General features: G+C 39.5%; 1 protein-coding gene across 1 annotated transcript in view; it reads right to left on the bottom strand.

Annotated features, from left to right (window-relative positions):
• Positions 1-20599, bottom strand: part of Zswim6 (zinc finger SWIM-type containing 6) — a 179804-nt gene that overhangs the window by 48238 nt on the left and 110967 nt on the right. The window contains exons 2-4 of the mRNA XM_036207028.1: positions 17803-18159; positions 5546-5694; positions 704-854 (exon numbers count right to left, since the gene is read on the bottom strand). Of these exons, the coding sequence (XP_036062921.1) occupies positions 704-854; positions 5546-5694; positions 17803-18159 (657 nt within the window). The remainder of the gene's footprint in view (positions 1-703; positions 855-5545; positions 5695-17802; positions 18160-20599) is intronic.

A 20599-nucleotide genomic window follows, 5' to 3' on the forward strand; every position in this document is an offset into this window, starting at 1 on the left:
GGTGCTGCATCATCACTCGTCAGGAATTTCAGGGCAGTACATATGCAGCAAGCATCTTCCTCTCTCTAAACTAACAGACAGTGATACGTGTTTGTCACCCTATAGATTACTTAACAGAAAGACAAGGTAAAAAATGTATTATCATGTTTTATTTCTGTAGAACTGAGCATTGGGTAAGGAGACTCATCCCCAGTATTTTCATGCTGAACATGACAAGAAAATATTTTTTCCAGGGACCTGTTATATTTACAACTTTAATCACCAGAAATTTTGGACAATAAATTTTAGAGTTTGCCGTATCTTTTCCATTCTCAAGAACAGTTCCAAAGAACAAAGTCTGTATCGGATGAAAATGCAGAGTATCCAAATCACTTTTGAGAATTCCAAGGAGGGGGAAAGAGCAAGGCAGACTCAAAAACTGAGATGAAATAGAAACTGATCCTACAGCATAAACATTTGTTCTGAAAACACAGAACCGGGTTCACCAAGTATTGAAAGGCTTCACTCAGGAGCAGACACTCCCCAGGCTCTGCTACAGCTGCTCTTGCCAGGCCCGAGTCCCTGTTCTGCCCACTCATCTGCCCAGAGCACACTGACACAGGCCTGCACGCAGCGGCTCTCTCCTGCACCACCGGGACCACGTTCTGAAAGGGCCCGCTGTGGTCTACCTCCACACAGCGCAGTGTGACGGGGATTCATTTACCAAGCTCATCCCAGAGCTGCCGGTATCTGTCAGTCATTGCCGTGCCTTGCTGCCGCCAAAGTGACAGGCGAGGGTCAGCCATGAACTGCTCGGTGATCAAGGTCAACATACGGGCCCCATTGGAATCCCTCATCTTCAACATCTCCCGCACCTAGGGGGCAAACACATCGGAAACGCTCAAGTTCGTAAGTAAATAGGTAACAGCAGCACAAGAGACCAACAGCTCACTTTTATTTCTGGGGTGTGTTTGTATGTGTGTATGAGAGAGAAGCCTCCACACCAGTCCTCTAAAGCATACACAAGTACGAAAAACCATTCTGTGTCATACACTGCAATGTAATGAGAAAAAGCACCATCATTTATTATAAGCTTTGTTTTAGAAGCCACATACAATGATAAAGTTTTCCCAACTTTTCAATTTCAAATGTTTTGGTGAGTTTTACGCATTTCATTAAGGCAATTATGTCATGTTTCACATGTAGGGTAAAAATGCAGTGTGTGTATGTGTGTGGGGGGGTGACTTATAAGATAGGGTTTTTCTATATAGGGTTCAATCTGACCTCTAACTCATGATCCTCCTGCCTCAGCCTCTTGACTGCTAAAATTACAGGCATGTGACAGCACACCTGAAGTAAGTTTGGAAGGTTCCCTCAAAGAATGCCTGTTATCTAAACCAGATCTACTTTGTGGTCAGACTCTAGTCAACAAAATAAATGACTGACTAATTCCTGCTTCAACAAACCCCAGAAGTGCCCAGAAAGAGGCATCTGAAAATCGGGTTAGCAAAGTGTTGCTCCATCACAGGGATGTGAGTGATGGCACTCCTCTGCTGGATATGGAAGATACACACACACACACACACACACACACACACACACACACACACACACACACACACACACACACAGAGTTTGGCATGTTCCTGACTGTGTTGATTGCGTTTACCACCAGAGTAGCAGATACAAGATACTCCACTAAAAAATGGTTTAGGAATCTTATAAATCGATCTGATTGTGTAATAGTTTACAAGTCATCAGATATAACTCTGTAATTGAACATTTCTTACCTGTATTCACAAACTGTGCAAGAACTTTACTTTTTTTTGAAGATATATTAGTAATTTGGGTATGTTCTTTCTTGCTGAATTATTTTACACGAGAGCAGTAGCACACAGTCATCTCCAAGGATCCATGACTTCAAGAACCCCACGGAAACACTAAAATCTTTAGTTGCCCAAATTTCTAATAGTTCTATGTACACCCTACATGAACACTTCAAAGTACCTCTACATTAACTTATGATACAACAGAACACAAAACAATGTTGTTAATATACAATACACTGTGTTAATACTTGTTGGCATGTTATCACCCAAGGGTGGTAAGAAGGGAAAATCTGTCTGTGTTCAATACAAATGGAAACATCTTCGTAGACTGAACTACATTTTCAGTCCATGGATGGTTTCTCTGTCAGTGAAGAACCTGTAGACACAAAAGGGCTGTGCACATTCACAAGTAGGCCTTGCAGTGGTAAGAGAAACTGGACAGAACTTGGAGGTGTAAGAACGCTCACTCTGTATGAATGTTCCACAAAGCACCAAAAAACCACAACAAAACCCAATTTCTGCCTTAATAACTGAACTTGGACTTTCAAGCTAGAATCATGAACTGTCCATTTCTCTGTGCTGCACTTCCCAAATTAGAAGAGAGAAACACCAGGGTTAATCTCTCTACAGGAAACCATAAATAAACACGTATACCCTCAAAGCGTATGATGCTTACTACATAGTTCACAAATGAGAACCCTAACTTAACAATAGTTGTCCTGTGATAGATTACTGTGTCCTGGAGGTGGGGAGAGGGATTCTTTTTTCAGGATTTGACATGACAGGCAAATCATGAAAAAAAAAAAAAAAAAAAAAAGGCTCATCTGCAATGCAGCATTCCAAGAGCACACATCCTCCACCTCAGGCTTGGGCCAAGATGAGCACTGAACTCCCCCAGACCCTTAAGCATTTGAACCTTGAATAAAGAACCTACAAGCACTTTCCCCCTGAACCCAAATATGAAAGCACCAGAAAGTCAGAACAGGTGATGTCAGAAAGAAAGGGAGCTGTCATTTGCTGGACACTGTACTCAAGAGTCTGACATACATCTGTGCCCACCAATGCATTTCCAAACAACATGGAGACTAGACCAGATTATAACCCTCATCTCAGGACTTCTAGAACCAAGCAATGAGAAATTAAGCAACTGCCCAGTGAACAAAACTAACAGCTGGAAGCCGGGCAGTGGTGGCGCACGCCTTTAATCCCAGCACTCGGGAGGCAGAGGCAGGAGGATCTTTGTGAGTTCGAGTCCAGCCTGGTCTACCAAGTGAGTTCCAGGAAAGGCACAAAGCTACACAGAGAAACCCTGTCTCGGAAAAAAAATAACAGCTGGAATCAGAACCCACATTTGCCCGAAGGCTAGAAGTGCTATACATTTATATATTTCCAAAATTAGATGCTGCTATTACTTCATATGCATATGCAATACACATATAACACACAGGGACACCAGTAACAACTGCAGACTGGCTTAAAATACATTTTACATTGTTTCCACTTGGTCACAATGTGCTCTATGGACATGGAACATAAGAAATGCTTCCTCTGTGTCTGAAAATCTAATAGATTTGATTGGTTTATTTTACTGATACATTTCTAAGCTAGTACTCAGAAACAATAATGAAATAAATGCTTAACTATTAAGTATATTAACCCAAACTGAATAGTAATCAAACTTAAGTACATCTATTGTCCAGAGTTAATACATTTTCAGAATATTAACTCTAAAGAATGACAAATCTGAAGTATCTGTGTACCAAGAAATAATTAAATCATGTGTGAAGTCTCTAGAGATTTAATGCATAACATTATAAACAAACTTTTGTAAATTTGATAATCTACATATGCCTATAAATCTTTTTAACAGAATACATTAGTCTCGGGCCATATTCAATAACAGAATTCATGTGAAACTTTCTGAATTAAAAATAAATGAACACAAAATATAAACTCATCACTTTTAATTTTTGTGAATACTAGAGAAGCTGTTTAACAAAAGCATCAATTCATAAAGCTAACTGTTCCTTTCAAAATATTTTTAACACATTATCTACAATAATGACTATACCTTTAAGGGAAGGACAATGGTTTGACATTAAAGTTTGAGGGTAAAAGGCAGGGCATATGTGTTATATGGAGGTAATCAAGCACATGTGTGCTCATAAGAGTACAGGCCAGAGGCTATAAAACAAATTGCTAAACAGTCTTATTAATTAAAAAAACCCAAACAAACCCAGAGCCAGATATTGGGGTGAATTCTGAAAGATCAGAGAAGCAGAACAAGCCAAAGCTAACCTTACTTCACCAACTTCTCAGTCGATCCTGATTCCTCAAATTGGAAGCCTCTGAGTCCCCATCCAAACTGATCTCAGCTGAACTGCTGCTAAAAGCCTAAAAGCTTAGAAGTCTCTAGTTCCTGGTCCTCATGCCTTATATCTTTCTGTTTCCTGCCATCACTTCCTTGGATTAAAGGCGTGTGTTCTTTCCCAAGCAAGACATGAGATCTCAAGTGTTGGGATTAAAGGTGTGTGTCACCCTGCCTGGCTGTTTCCAGTGTGGCCTTGAACTCCCAGAGATCCGATAGATGTCAGCCTCTGGAATGCTAAAATTAAAAGGCGTGTGCTACCACTACCTAACCTCTATGTTTAATATAGTGGCTGTTCTGCTCTCTGACCCCCTGATAAGTTTATTGGGGTACACAATGTATCAACCACAAGAGGCTGATAATAGTGTGTCCTCCTTTATGACTTTGCAGATCTCTCTTCCCCTTCCTTCCCTTCCCCCACCCCCAAGACAAAGTCCATAACCAAACCTGGAGCTCACCAATTGGCTGGGCTGGCTTGACTCCACCCTGTAAGGCTCAGAATACAGGCATGCCACCTCCACACCAAGCTTTCTGTAGGCTCTGGAGACTCTTAACTCAGGCTCACATGCTTGGACAGGGAGCATTTTACCCACCAATTCATCTCGCTACCCTAGTATTAGTTTCAAAAAAAGCACTTTATCCAGTATTTAGAAATTATTTTACGGTACACCAAATGCTTTGCAAAGCTTCTGATCACAAAAACTTGCGTTAAGGATACAGGTATTTCTTAGGCCATCAATTTTTAGTGGATGAAATAAACACGACCCTATTATTTAGTACTATTATCAAAACAATGGGAAGAGAAGTTACTTTTAGTTGTACAGATGAGAAAACTGGCAAATAATTTCCCCAAGTTTTTAGTCCATACACTTACAGTAGAACTCTGAAGTCTATGAAACTAACTCACACTTTTGAAAATAATGTTAAGTATAACTGGAATTTTTAAGGTATATGTGTAAAAGAAATGTTAAGTTGAAGTTTTGGGGTTTGTTTGTTTTGGAGACAAGGTTTTTCTGTGTAACAGCCATGGCTGTCCTGGAACTTGCTCTGTAGTCCAGGCTGACCTCAAACTCAGAGATCTGTCTGTCTCTTTCTCCCAAGTGCCAGCATTAAAGACATGTGCCACCATCACCCCAGGGAAAGTTTTTAAAAACTGTAACAAATTATCATCATTTTATAGTAACTAAGAGAGACAAAAATGCCTGCACATGGTACAGAAGGTTACTTACACAAGTTAAAGCCTGTATTATATACAGGTTTCTCACTAGCTCATTGGCTTAAAATCTCCATTCGAATCCATACAGGATCTTAGACAGTTACTACATAAGCTCCTACACTTGGAATACTTCTCTGAAACAGACAACCGTACCTTTGCAAAGAGCAAGTTGAGTTGCTTCCCCGAGCCGTGGTACCCGCCCTGGGAAAGGAACAGTTTAACCTGCTCCTGCACCTGCTCCTCATCCAAGTGCCAACAGTTCTCATCGTCGATGCTAGCACCTGCCGTGGGATCAGGAGCACCTGCAAAGCAAAGTGACATGGGCTGCATTAAAACTGTCTCGGAGGTGCTAACTGCAAATGCAGAAAGAGTTCAGACTCTCTGGGGCCTACACTTTTAAAGCTCAGCTCAATTTCAATTATGCAGACCCATTTATGACTAAAAGAAATGCAAGACACCTTTGATTCCCAAGACTTTCCTTGTCTGTACTTAGTCAAATGCAGATTACTGTAGAACTCAAGTATTTTCACTTTATAAACATAGAGCCTCTTGTTTCTAAAGAGAACTGTACAAGTTTTCTAAAAAATTATAGTGTCACGGGGTGGAAGTGGTGCACGCCTTTAATCCCAACACATGGGAGGCAGAGGCAGGTGGATGTCTGAGTTTAAGTCCAGCCTGGTCTACATAGCTAGTTCCAGTACAGCCAGGGCTATACAGAGAAACGGCCTCAAAAACAAAACAAAACAACAAACAAACAAACAAACAAAAAAAGAATTAAAGGTATCTTATTGTAAATGCATGATGTAGGAAAATCTATGTAGAACATACTAGAAAAATATTTCTCAAAGACGCCCAGAAAATACAGAGCAAGTCACTCCAGCACAGTACGTTAACTCAAGAAGCCTCACAATTATCTGCTTCTGTAAAAACAGCATGCTGACGTAAGCCTTTAGTGCAGAAAACGGAAGATTACAAAGGGAAATCAAGACACATGGGAGCAGGCGGTGCAGCTGTTGCACTAACTCAGGTTGTAGTATTACCTTGCCAACTGCATAAATATTTTATTGCTGAAGTACACAGAAAAGACAACAGCTATGAAATAACCCAGTGAGTGAAGGCTACCTTAGAAATTCAAGTGATCCAGATACTTAAGGAAAAATTGTAAGCTTTATTATTTGTTAAGAAAATAAAATAATGGCATTTTAAGGTCTAAGATCTATATGAAATAGGTCTTAAATATGAGAGCATTCCACTTCTGCTGTCTTGTATCATTATGAGCCTTTAGACATAGATAGGATTCTGTCACTTGTCATTTAATAATCGAATGCAAAGTCAACTGGTCAAGGAGATAATCACTAATGTCTCCCTAGAAACTGGGTCTGCTGGACCTTAGTGGAGGGCCACAGTAAGATAAATCCTAAAAAGTGGCATTTATTCTTTCAGTCAGTATATCCACAGTGGCAATTCTGCCAGCCTGCTTCTTAGCAAGACATGGAAATATAATGATACTCAAAACACACAAAATTCCTGTTCTTAACTAATTTAAAGCCTAGTTTTTTTATCTAGAACCTACATAATACCACTTATACTGTGCCTAATATGCTTGTGCGTTTATGTACTTATATGACCACAGCTACATACTAAATTGGAAAGTCTGACTGGAAAGAAACACCCTTGGCATAAATGAAATGCCCTGATAGTTGCTATTTTATTTCATTTTTAAAATGACTTGTTATAATTCTTTACACTAATACTATACCATAGTGGAATTGCAACACACTATTTGGAAAGTATGGTTTTGAGTAAGAGAAAAAGCAGTGCAATAATAATAATAATAATAATGCAAATGTGTGATATGTACATGTATGTGCATGTGTGTATGTATAGTGCTGAATGGTGACAGTTCCTTAAAGTCAGAGATTGGGAGACTTACCAGAACTCTGAGTTAGCCATGGATTGCTAGAATAAAATACATTCAGGAAATGGCAATGAGCTGAGATCTGCCTTAAGCAGATTAGAAGCTAATTAGAAGTCCACTAAAGGCAGGGAAAAGAGGGATGGGTCACATGTGGGACTAAAAAAAGAACTTGGGCAAAGGCCTTAGGCAGAAAGAAGCATAGTACATAGAAATGAAAGTCCACTCAGCCCAAGAGCCGAGGGCCAGGGCAGAGCAGCACAAGATACTCCTGAAGAAACAAAGGTTCTCAGGCTTCGCAGTTGAGGAGCTCAGAGTCTCGTCCCTTGGGACAATGAACAGGAACTCATGAAGACATTACCTGAAGTAGAAGAATGGCATACTCTTCAACCTGATATGCATCAACTGCAACATTCTTACCATGAAATATTAATTATGCATCCACAAAAATGAATGGGGACAGTCTCCATGTATTAAAATGGAGCACAACTAATCTAAAAATATTGTCGAATGAAAATAACGAGAAGAAAAATATACGCGAATACACTAATTTCATGTTGATGACGAAGCTTTTTAAAAGAAGTTATGCATTATTATCTCCTTACACAAACAGTCTGGAAAAGACAACACGGATGCAAGCAGACTTGGTGAAGATGTAAATGTGTAAGGAATCATGGGATGTGGACAGGCATTGGTTTCTAGATTAAACTACTATACAGAATATGGGACAGTTCACTGACACAGAGAAGGCTCAAATGGGGGAGTTCAGTTTTAAATATAGTGAATCTGGAATACGTTGGGGACAGGACAAAGGAGGGCAAAGGACATCAACAGGAAGGAGGCCATGCCATGGGAGGCAGTGCAGGTTCAAAAAGGCACCCAGGAGAGAGCCCCAGTGAAGGCTCACATTTGCATGCTGGAGGAAAAGCATTGAGGGCAGTGGGAATGAGTATCCTCTTAGAAGAGCTGGAAAGACTTCCCCAGAAAGAGGGGAAAGTTGCTCTAATCAGGGACTGGGCAATTAGGCTGATGTCCAAGCTGTGAACAAGTGAGGATTTTACTTGTCCCTACTGTCGCAACCATCTGGGAACCAATCACTTAGAGGAAAGTATCAAAAAGAAGAAGGGGATGGAGGTCTTTTATTACGAGTTCAATTCAATTGCAAGCCTTTGGGGAAAAGGGAAACTATTTTTAGGGGGTGTAGGGGACAGTGAAACAGCTAATTGTCTATTGTTCTCAGATAGATATGTGAGTCTGACTTACTTCCCACCTTGGTCATGTGACACCAGAGGAAGAAGTAAAGGAGAAGTCACGGACATGAAGAACCACTGTCTACTTACTTCGGTTCTGTTCCCTATCACAACACTTCCCTCAATTCAAACCTATCAGAATTCCCAGGGCATACTGGATATCTTGGCACCACTTCACACCTACTGAATCCAAGTTTTCTCTTTGAACTAAGAAACGAGGAAGAACAAGGATTCTGTAGTTGGAGAGAATGTTAAGTATCTCGGCAGGATGGGGACCTTAACAGTGAATGAAGAAAAGCACTAAGGGTCCCGAGGTAGCACGCAGCACCTCTCCCCTGTTCTGACTGAAGCACAGATAGTTACTGAAACAGCTACCTCACTGGGGATGCTGTCACTTCTCAGCATTAGGTAACGCAAATCATCTTGCATGTTAAAACATGAAGACATAAGCACAGTAGGTTTCTGCTGTGTTTGGCCCCCACACACAGTTCTACTGTAGGATGAGAAGGCAATTCTTTCTCTTCTAGCTGGACAGTGGTGGTGCATGCCTTTAATCTCAGCATCTGAGAGGCAGAGACAGGAGGATCTCTGAGTTGGAGGCCAGCCTGGTCTACAGAATAAGTTCCAAGACAGCCAGGGCTACACAGAGAAATCCTGCCTTAAATAAATAAATAAATAAATAAATAAATAAATAAATAAATAAATAAATAGATAGATAAATAAATAAATAAAACAAATGAATAAATTCTTTCTCTTCTCCTGCTCTACTGTGACCTGCTTCCATAAAACTACCATTTCAAGAATTTATTTTTCTGTATTTATTTAGTGTATATGTGCATGTGCAAGTCAATTCTCTGTATCATATCAATTCTGGAATCAAACTCATGTCATCAGACGGCAAGAGCCTTACCTATTGAGCCATCTCACTGGCCCCCAAATGCTTCTAGCCATTTAAACTTAGAATTAATATTCCTTTTTGCTGAAATTATTGAATTTGCTCTATTTAGGCAGATGTCTTTCCTGCAGAGGTAACTAATTTCGTCTCTTTTGGGGACAACCTATGGAAGAACACTATGTAGTTTTAAGCTAGAAAACATTAAGTCAATGGGTGCACCCATCTTACAAACTAAAGGCAACATCATGTATCAACCATTGGGCTCTGAGGATAAAGGGGCAAAACAGCAAAGTCTGGTAACTCAAGACTCAAAACAAGTCTTTCTCTGGAACAGAGAAAAGTAGAACACTTCAAAAAATGATAATAGATAAAGTGATAGTGATAAAAATGATAACGAATAGAAATGTTCTTTAGAAAAGACTTACACTTCATTCTTAATTTTCATTTTAAGATGATGTAGACTAATGCTTGTATTTCACTTAACAATTATGTTGTAATTCAAACAAGACCCGTCCTCAGCTCCTCTCCATTCATCTCCTGCAGTCCTGCTACCAGGAGGGAATGGGGTGGCTTCTCCAGAAGCTGTGAGGTGACAGCAGAGGAGCTTCTGCTCCAGCCAATCAGCTTCCTTTAGCTAAATGCCAAGGAAGTAAATTAGCAGCACTTGCCAATGAAAGTATCTCAGGGTCCTCAAATAGAACTCCTCAGTTTCCAGTCTCTCTCCCATCATTTCCCTCTTTCTGACCATTACTCATCTTTTATTATCATTTAATTTACTTCAGTCTTCAGGGGTATATTCATGTATCTTTTATGGGTAAAAAAAGCAATAAAGCATGTAACCATTTTCCAACACCCATTAAACAGGCAGAATATAAACAGCATAAAAACACTGCACAGTAGCAACTAAGTCACTGTCCGATATTTATCTGAGAAAATGTACTAACAATCATTTGGCACACAAATATGACTATCTATGCAAAGTTCTCAGAAGGTTTTGTTTTTGTAAATCAAACTTTTCAGCCATATTAGAAAGGGCTCTAGCAATAATCTGCTCTGCTTATTTCAAATGATGCTTTAAAATGCTGGTTTGTGAGCTGGGTATTGTGGCATACACCTATAGTCCCAGAAGTCCAGGAGACAAGTCTGTTTAAAAACAACCAACCAAACAACAAAAACAATGGACAAATAAAAACAAAATCCACAAATATTTTCCCCCATTATTTACTACTAACCTTACAAATCTACAGATACAGGTCAAGTGTCACACTACAGTGATGGAGATAACAGGATCTAGTATTGTTACCTTTCCCCATCTTGTGAAATAGGAAACTGAGGCCTAAGAAGATTACTTGCCCCAGTAACTAGGCTTGAAAACACAGAGACCAGAGGCTACATTCTGACGCAGATTAGTCAGACTTTGAAGATGGAACTCTTCTTAAATACTGAACTGGCTACAGGGGGAGGCATGAGAGAGCCACTTGTGGGCAACAAGAGCAATCTGCTCTTCTAACCAACATGGGGGGGGCCTCAACTAAAGGAGAAAGGAACAGAGGAGACTCCATAAATGAGGGTGTCAAAGATGACTGAATCTGGATGAAAAGGGACACAATGAAAGCTACTGAGCTCAAGTACCTAGCCTATCTCTGCATTATACCTGAAAAAATTCCTCATGGGCTAGACATTTTGTAGTTCCTCCAAATTAAGAGACATTAAGCTTCAAGGCTTTGCTAAAGTGAAATGTGGAGACTCTGTGTGAAAGACATACTATAACATACATATAATCAGAGTCCACCAATACTTTTAAAGATATATTGAATTCATGAAATTTTGGTTATGATTGTGAGTAAAATGTAATTTTTAGAGGGAGATTTTGTAGAAATTATAAAATCCAAAATGCACACACCATTAATACTAGCATTTATACTACTGGAAATCTATTACTTACAAAAGTAAAATTAAAATACAAAAATAAAAGCTCACCTAGTGAGGTTCCTAAGAACAATACACACGCAGGGAAAACAGGAGAGCACCTCTTGTAGGTCACTCCTTGAGGTTAGTGGTAAGATGTACCCGTACCAGAGACATTTGCAACACTAAAACTAAAGCCCCTTCCCCACTACAAAAGGAACTACAAATGCAGTTTTTAACTTTTATTTTCTTTTAAAACTCCATTTCAGGTTGTATGTGCATATGTGTATATCATACAGAGCATAGACAATGTTGTCTGTGTGGGGTACTATGGTGGGACACCAGTGCTGGGAGCAGGGAACCAATGAGGAATTGTCTTTTTATCTTCACATACTTCTATAACTACCGTATTTTTTTTTTTCCAAAGTTAATTCTTAAAGAGTTTTCTTTAGGTTTCACATTACTGCTTTGTCCAGTAGGATAGTTAGAGCAACGTTCTCTTCCACACAATGTATTTCTTAATTCTTAATTAAATTGACCACCAGTGGATCATACTTTGATTGTGTCAAGTGTCAACATTCGAGTGCTTCACAATAAAGACAGGCTGGGAATAATCAAGTATCTCCCTAGGACACTTGCAAAGGCTGGTTGCTAAAGCAAGTCCAATTATAATGAGCATGAAGCCTGCGTCAGATGACACCTCAACTGTCACTCACCAGTGGATTTGAAACACATGTTTACATATTCTTACAGAATAAATCACCAAGTTCTCACAAAGAATAAGATAGAATTTTTACAAAAACTCTTTTACTTTAATCCCAGCACTCAGGAGGCAGGAGCAGGTAGATCTCTATGTATTCCAGGACAGCCAGAGCTACACAGAGACTCTGTCTCAAAAACAAAACAAAACAAAACAAAACACGAGATTGTTTTAAAAAATATGCGGGGTGCTTATTATGTGTTGTGCTCAGACAGTCTACCAATATACATAGGTCATAATATGAGTCTCCATGTTTACAGCCAAATGAAAAGGGAACTTTTGTGTAGGCTTGTTTGGTAATAACTGGGAGGCTTATACAGACATCTGACTAAAATGAGTCAGACAGTATCTGAAGGCTAAATTAAGGAGGACAGATAGATTTACAGTCTTGGTTTTGTAAAAAAGGTACCATGATCAGAATACTGTATGAAGAAAATCTATTTTCAATAACAAGATTATTTTTAAAAAGAAATGCAATAATATGATAAAGGCACACCTGGGAAAATCAACAGGACATGTGACTTTAAAAGTGTGGATCCTAGTTGTCTTTTGTGTTTCTTACAGGTATGTCAGAGTTGAATGGGCCAATAGACATCAAGTCAACCTGTATCTGACGTATCAGTAAATCCCTCACTGACTGGTCCATGTATGGGCACTGGCCTACCTGGAGAATTGGCCCAGGATCTGGGTTTGAAGGGATCACTAAATGACCTCCTTTTCACTCACAGTCTAGATCAACACCAGCTTCCTGTAACCTGTTCCTTTGCAATAGTTTGCCTACAGGGAAGTCAGTAAACAAAAGACTCAGCAGAGAAAGGGGAGGAAATGGGTGTCATAGACGAATCAACTCTCATTTCCATCACCCATTCTTTATTTACTATGCGGGAGGGGCTTATGGGTGTGCAAGTGCCATGACATGCATGCTGGAGGTCAGCAGACAGCCAGTGGCAATCAGTTCTCTCTTTCCATCCATGCAGGTTCCAGGGGTTAAACCCAGGTAGTTGGGCTTGGGAGTAAGCACCTTTGCCCACTGAGCCATCTTGTCAGCTCTTTGCTCTCTTCTCAAACTATGGTATGAGTGTCCCAATGAGATAAGCATGAATATCTTTTCACTATTATCATATATATCCATATCATCATTTTTTTCTAAAGCTGTAATAGAAGATGACAAGCATTTTAAGAACCAGAGAAAATGTTCCAACCAGTCAATTCAGGTAATACATAGCTCTAGGCCTCCACTTCTCAAGTTCAATATTCTGTCCCTATGCCTCAATTTGCCAATTTAGGATGCTGACTCCTTTGGGGCTGTGCTTTGAGACTGGGTCCTGCTATACATATAGACCAGACAGGCGTCAAAGTTACAGCTGCACTTCTGCCTCCTTAGGAACCTGAAATTACAGCACACACCATCACACCTAGCTAGTGCACCTCCTCGACTAGAAAACAAAGCCAGAAAAGCACCAATTCACACAAGCGGGGGCAGCCAGTGCTCGGAAATCAACAAATCTATAGAGAAGTACTTAGCAAAGACATCAGCTTCTTTTCTAAAGAAGAGTATCAAAGACAGGAAGGTCTATTAGGATATAAAGACAAAAGCAAAGGGTTTGCTTAAAAATACACAACTACAATTTCCTTGGTAAGATATTAAGTATCCTGCAGCCACTTTGAGAATATAATAATTAATTTTATCATACAGTCATATAGGAAACTACATGAAAACACAATGAAATAAAACCTGACAAGAACTACCATCCTGACCAAGTCTGTAGTCACACTGCCCTCCTCGTATCTGTGAATGGATGAGTCACCATGCACACACTACTGTGTAAGGAATATGAATGAAAAAAAAATGTTTAATGGCTCAGATAAAAGCAAAATATTTCAAAGAATTTTAAGAAGCATCAAGTAAATTCACAAGGAACAGAGAAAAACTATAATCATCTTTTTTTGTTAATTTTAAGTGGAATTATACTTTTCTTTCAAAAAGGACACAGACAAGCTAAACCATGTCATCATAAAACTGACTAAAATAATTTAGTCTAAATCCTATATTGGCCCTATTTATCTTCCAGTTAAAAGTGGTACTTCTTCTTAGATAAAAATTTTATCACCATAATATTTGTGTTCAAGACATTTTTCTCAAGTGAAAAATATAAGCACATAATCATACAAGAAAGTACTGTTTTGAAAACAGATTTAATTTGAAAAATGAATGTTTTATGTACAGACATTGGAAAACAGGTGGACCATGTGGTCAAATAACTTGTAATCCCACCCTGTACTAAGTCATTAATCTAACAGACAACACATTGCCCATTTCGTCACGTAGCAGTGTGTCTGGCCTGTTCCCACTTCTCTTCAATACTGTCACACTTCACACTGGAGTGGAGGGCAGTAGACAGCTTGTGTAAATGACCCATTTCTAGGCCCAAACCCACTCTGGTTCCCTGCTTTCAAGAGCTCTTCTCATAAAGAAGTTCTCTGAAAATCAAGATTCCAAGCGAACCTTCACTGTTCTTCCCAGTTCGTTTAAACACTGCTATTCAAATCTCAGACATTCTCAAAAAGCCGTATGAACACGTTCCTGCAAACAATCACAGTTTATAATATTTCATCCAGGACACAATTTCAACATGGTAATGAATTTTTAAAAAATTTCCAGAATAAGAAACCTAGGGAGCTGTTAATCTTCAAAGCAAGATAAATGCATTGAATATGTAATTATTGATGGGACCTTTGGCTAAAGTAAAACTCAGAGAACAAAGTTTCAATGGGTTATTTGAACTAAGGAAAAAGGAAACAGAAAAAAGTACTATATCCTATTTGTCAGTGTCCACTGAACACTTTAATAAGAAGCCCTAAATCAGTGCTTCTCAACCACCATGCTGCGACCCTTGAATTCACTTCCTCAATGTTGTGGTGACCCCCAGCTATAAAAGTATCATTGCTACTTCATAACTGTAATTTTGCTACTGTTATGAATCATAATGTAAGTATCTGATATGCAGGATCTCTGATATGTGACCCCTCTGAAAGGGTTGTTCAACCCAAAGGGGTCATGACCCACAGGTTGAGAACCATTGCCTTAAATGGGATGCCTCTTGGCTGGTCTGAATTTTCACAAGGCAGCAAGGGTTGATTAAGAGAATCATTCTGTAGGGCAGAAGCCTATCTGATGTTCAACGGCACAGTCATTCATATTCCCGCTATTTAACCGTGCCAGCCTCTGCCAGATAAAATGCTGCCCACGCCTTATGACAGCCACTTCAACAAAGCAGAGCCCGACATGGGCAGTGCCAGAAGGAAGCTGACTGTGCAAATTTGCCTCTGACATAAACACCACATCGCATAGAATGTTCCTAGCAGCTCTATTGTAAACAAGGCCCAGCAACGGTGGAATGGACAAATTAACAGTGGCATCCTCACACCCAGAATCTGCTCGCCAAAGCAATGTGATGCCATCTGGTAATCACCAGCCACTTACGGTTACAGACTTTCAGGTGACTGGTGTGACTGGGTGTGTTGTGAGCATGAAACAGATACCAAATTTCAGACTTCACATGAAAAATTAGAAACTTCCCCATGATTATGAGAAGAAATATCCTGCCAACCTACACACACACACACACACACACACACACACACATGCATGTGCACACACACACTTTTTACAGCATCACTGACACATAAACATTTTGAACTATGGGTATTGCTTGTCATTTGGCAACTCAACATTACAGTATAAAACTAATTCATTAAGAGGAATATACTTAATTCTACTTACAAATATTAAAAAACTGAAAATAAGTATAATAGTGATCTAAAAAACACAAACTTTATTTTTGTGGAAGCAATATTTATTAATATAAATCAGAAATTGGCATTAATGTTATTTTTGCTTTTTATTTTGTAAATGGTGTGTATTAGGGCCATACTGCATTTCTATTAGACAGGGAAACATCCAAGAAATGACAACAAATAAATTCCAGGCACATGAAACCATATAGGTAAATTCTACTATTAAGACTTTAAGTGAGACGTATAGAAATCATACTATATAATAGATAGAGTTTAAAAACAGATGATACTAAACCAGTATTTAACCATGTAAAAGCGTCACTACCACCAAGGAACTGGTGACAATACAGATCAGGGGGGCCTGTCGGAGAAGGGCATGGACCCCTCACAAGTGCACACCGCTGCCTACTGCCTGGCCCGGCCTACATGCTGGCCTGCTGCACTTGTCAGCTCTTTTGTGACTTCATTCCAGAGTGCCCTCTCACAGCTTTGCAATGACCCAATACGGCTTTCCTTAAACATTTCTACTTGTGCTACGGTGCTGAAAAACTCACAAAACTAAAAGATGAAGGTTGAATGACTCAAAATAATATAACTAAATACATTTTAATAACATCAGAACCCTATGCTGCTTAGCCGAGATTGTAATACCTCAATGCATTTATTTTTACTATTTATGTATTCTTTGTTTGTTTGTTTATTGTTTTCTGAAAAAGGCTTTCTCTCTGTGTAGCTCTGGCTGTCCTGGAATAAGCTCTGTAGACCAGGCTGGCCTCCAGCTCACAGAGAGCTGGCTGCCTCTGCCTTCTGGGTGCTGGGATTAAAGGTGTGCGCCACTGTGCCCAGCCCCTCAATGTATTTTTAATTGCTTACAAAATTACTTCCACATGTTTGAGAAGCACACACAACCTGTGCTGAGGCCAGAAGTTAAAGCCTTATGTGTAACATTTAAGGTGCAACGCACCAGGTTTGATTGTGAGCCAGGGTCTCTCGCTGACATGAAATTTGGTAAGTAGACTAGGCAGGTTGGATGGCAAGCCCCAAGGATTTTTCCTGTGTTTGCCTCCCCAATACACCGGATTACAAGTGTGCCATTATGCCTGGCTTTTTAACATGGGACACTGAAAATGGAACTCAGTCTTTTCGCTTGCAAGGTAAGCACTTTTAATAAATGGGCCATCTCCCCAATCTATTATTATTTACATTTTAATAGTATAATATACGGGAGAAAATGTTGGTGGATGTTTCTGAATGGTTCCATATATTCTTTAGGGTTAATTTCAAAGAAAAACCGTTTTCATTAAAGCTATACATATCATAAACTCTAAAGTTGTAATAGTTTTCTAAAGTTTATTTTCTTTTATAAGGTACCACATAAGAAATTCCTGGGCTGGAAAGTAAATTTCAAAGTGAAATGTACACATTCATGTCCTAAAAAGTATAAATTAAATGACAAGCATTTTACATAACTAAAAACAGTTTAGTTTAGTAACATTTCATTTAATACTAAAGAACCAATTTTTTAACAAAGGAGATATTTTGGATTACAAAAAGCTTGCTACTTCAGATGTGGTATAGCATCCATGGAATCCCAGGGCACGTGGGAAGCAGAGGCAGGAGGCTGAGGAGGGACAAATTTGATTTCAAGGCCAGCCTCAGCCACATCTAACAAGACCCCATTACTTAGTCTCTCCCTCAAAGGGGCTTGCTTTCTAGCATAAAATCTTTTAAAAGAAATGATGTAGGATACAAAGCTAAGCTAATCTCTCTCTATCAAAGAGCATTACTGATGACTTATTTCTCATACTTAATTCATTTTATGCATAATTGAACTGATAAATGAAAAATAATCCAGAGAAAATGAACATCATCTGTCATACTCACCATGAACTTGGTTGATTTCTGAATTCTGGGAAAGGATTTCATCTGCTAGCTTTTGAGCAGTTGGCAAGACTTCTGTGTGGTGCACTGTAATTAAATACTGGACAAACTTCTGCAGCTGGTCTCTGTTCATCTGGAAGAGAGTCTCTGAAATGGGAAGATGTAGTTTGACCTGATCGGGCTTGCGGATGCGGTATAAAGACAGTGCCACAACATGGGCACAATAAAATATGTCCTTGTTTCCACAGCTGCAGGTCACTGAGGTAATCTTGCAACGATCAAAGCTGATGGCCACATTGCAAATGGTTTCTGGCTCCGATTGTACTGCGGGTTCTGTCACTGTGCCACTCAAGTGGAAACCTAGGTAACAAGAAAGGCAAAGTTCAGCTTCTGCACTCAGGTGCTAAGGCAAGTCCTAACTCGTGCAAACAGGTGGCTCTGGACAGCACAGCCGGGAAAGGAACAGAAGGAAACAGTCAAGCCAGCAGTAAGCACCAGCTTCTCTACCAGGGATGAGAAGACAGATGATAATCAACAGCACTGAGTGCTTTGAACAGCAAAACCCAAACACTGACTGGCAGCACACCTGGATCGTAGTCACTCCCCAGCATGGTTACTGTACTCATTCATGAGATACAGGACCACAGTCTACCTCAGTGGGACACTAGTGGTCTTCCGTCTTGGACGTGTACATTTTAAAGTGTAAGTCACCTGACTTATTCAGTTTCTTTCCTCATCCAAACTGACCCCTCCCTTCTGCCACGAAGCTACCAGTCAACACTGCAAAGCTGGGAGGTCCCTTGCACTAACTTTGACCAGAGAAGCTTAATGCTCTTTTCTGTAATACACATGTGTATGTATGTGTGTATACTTGCATATATATATATATATATATATATATATATATATATATATATATGCATGCCCCCACATTACAGTATCAACAGCAGCTACAAGGAGAGCTGTACAACCTACAGCTGTTCATGCATAACACAGTCTGGATAACTCACACAGAGGAAGGCTTAGATATAAGGGCAAATACATATCTAACTCCCTCCACAGTACAGTATCACCAATAAGAAAAGGGCATTAGAGGAGATGCACCTTTCATTTAGAACCAGACAGGAATTTTCTACAAGTTCTATCATCAATGGCCAGTTGGACACTGCTTATAATGATCCACAAGAGCAATGCTCGCACCGCTGAGGAAGCCGTTTGCCCTTGGAGAGTTCTAGCTAAGCCAAGTGAAAATGCCTCCCACAACCACTGTGTCTAACTGTGGCCTACCTGGCCGGTGAACAAACTGTATGTTTTCCCTAAATGTATTCCTAAATTCAGCCACCCTCAAGTTTTGGGGGTGGGGCTGGGTAGAGGCAGGGGATAAACATCTATTCAGCCAGCCACCCATCCCCAAAGACACACTCATTTGTGAGGGATAAACCTGAAGCCAACAAAGAGATCCCTCTGGGAACATCAAGGGCTCAAATTTACCTCATGATTTCAAAGGCCTGACAGAAACTTGAGTGCTAGCTAAATATGAAGCCCTCGGCATTCTTGGCCTTCTGCAATCTATGCTAAAAACTGTTTTTTTAAACTGGTGACTGAGTTTCCCTTCACAAACTACATGAAACTGGGTAAGTGTTGCACGTGGCTTGAGAGTGACTGGCAGACAACATCAAGAATTCACATGTGACACCAGGACCCCCCTACTCACTGAGGCCTCTGAGTCACCTCGACCACTACTCCAAAGAAAAGAACACTCCTAGAGTGAGGTAATTTCATCTTGACAAGATAAATGTGTTGTAATGATTTTTTTATCAAATAAATCAATTTATAAAGGATGTTCCATAAACACAAACTATTGTTTCATAATACGAAAATTGGAAAACTGGCATATAATAGATATTTGGGTTTTCTCCCCTACAAATATAATCCATTTAAAAATAGACATTCTATTTTCCTTTATCACTTTGATCAAGTGGTCTCTAGAGGAAAAGTACAATTAGAGAATTGATATATATAATACAGTCTTTTGATTCCTATGTTTTAATCCATTAAAAAAAGTTATACATAAAGAAAACACCTCAGAAAATGTCAAAAATGAAAAAACTAAGAGCAACTTTGCCTTAGTACATACAAGATGCACTATATGTAATTATAAATAATACATGGAATAGGCAAAGATAAGACCAAAAATGTCTGACTCAGAAGAAAGGCCCCAACCTATTCTATACATTTAGCTCAAGGAAAACTCCTTCCATATGTCACATATTTGCATGTATGAAAGCCAAATACCAAAGCATGTAGGGTTGTAAATTGATATTTATAAGATGAACACCTTCCCACTTAACACAATCACCCTCTCCTTGCCCACCACATGAAAGACTTTGTCCCTCAATAAAAAATTATATTGGAGAACTCTAAACATGGACAAAGCCCATAACTGAGGACTCAAAAAAGCAACACTGGGTGGTAAACTGTCTACACTATAGGCTAGAAAGGTAGCACATTCCTTGCATGTTCCAGGCCCTGAGATCAATCCTCAGAAACATGTATGAGGCATACACAGACACACACAGACACACACACACAATCACCACCATCATCATAATCAAGGGTCAATGAAACACAACAGGTGCTCTAAACAACACTAATCCAATTATCATTAAAGAAGAAAGGTCCTTAAGACAACTGATGAAGCCCCCAAAGAGCCGGTGCAAGAATGGTATTTATTAATGTAAGTTGTGTAGTACAAGTCAGAAAGGGTGAAGTTTATTGAATTCTGATATGTACTATTAAT

Source organism: Onychomys torridus, chromosome 15 (assembly GCF_903995425.1).
Source record: "Onychomys torridus chromosome 15, mOncTor1.1, whole genome shotgun sequence".
Lineage (NCBI taxonomy): Eukaryota > Metazoa > Chordata > Mammalia > Rodentia > Cricetidae > Onychomys > Onychomys torridus.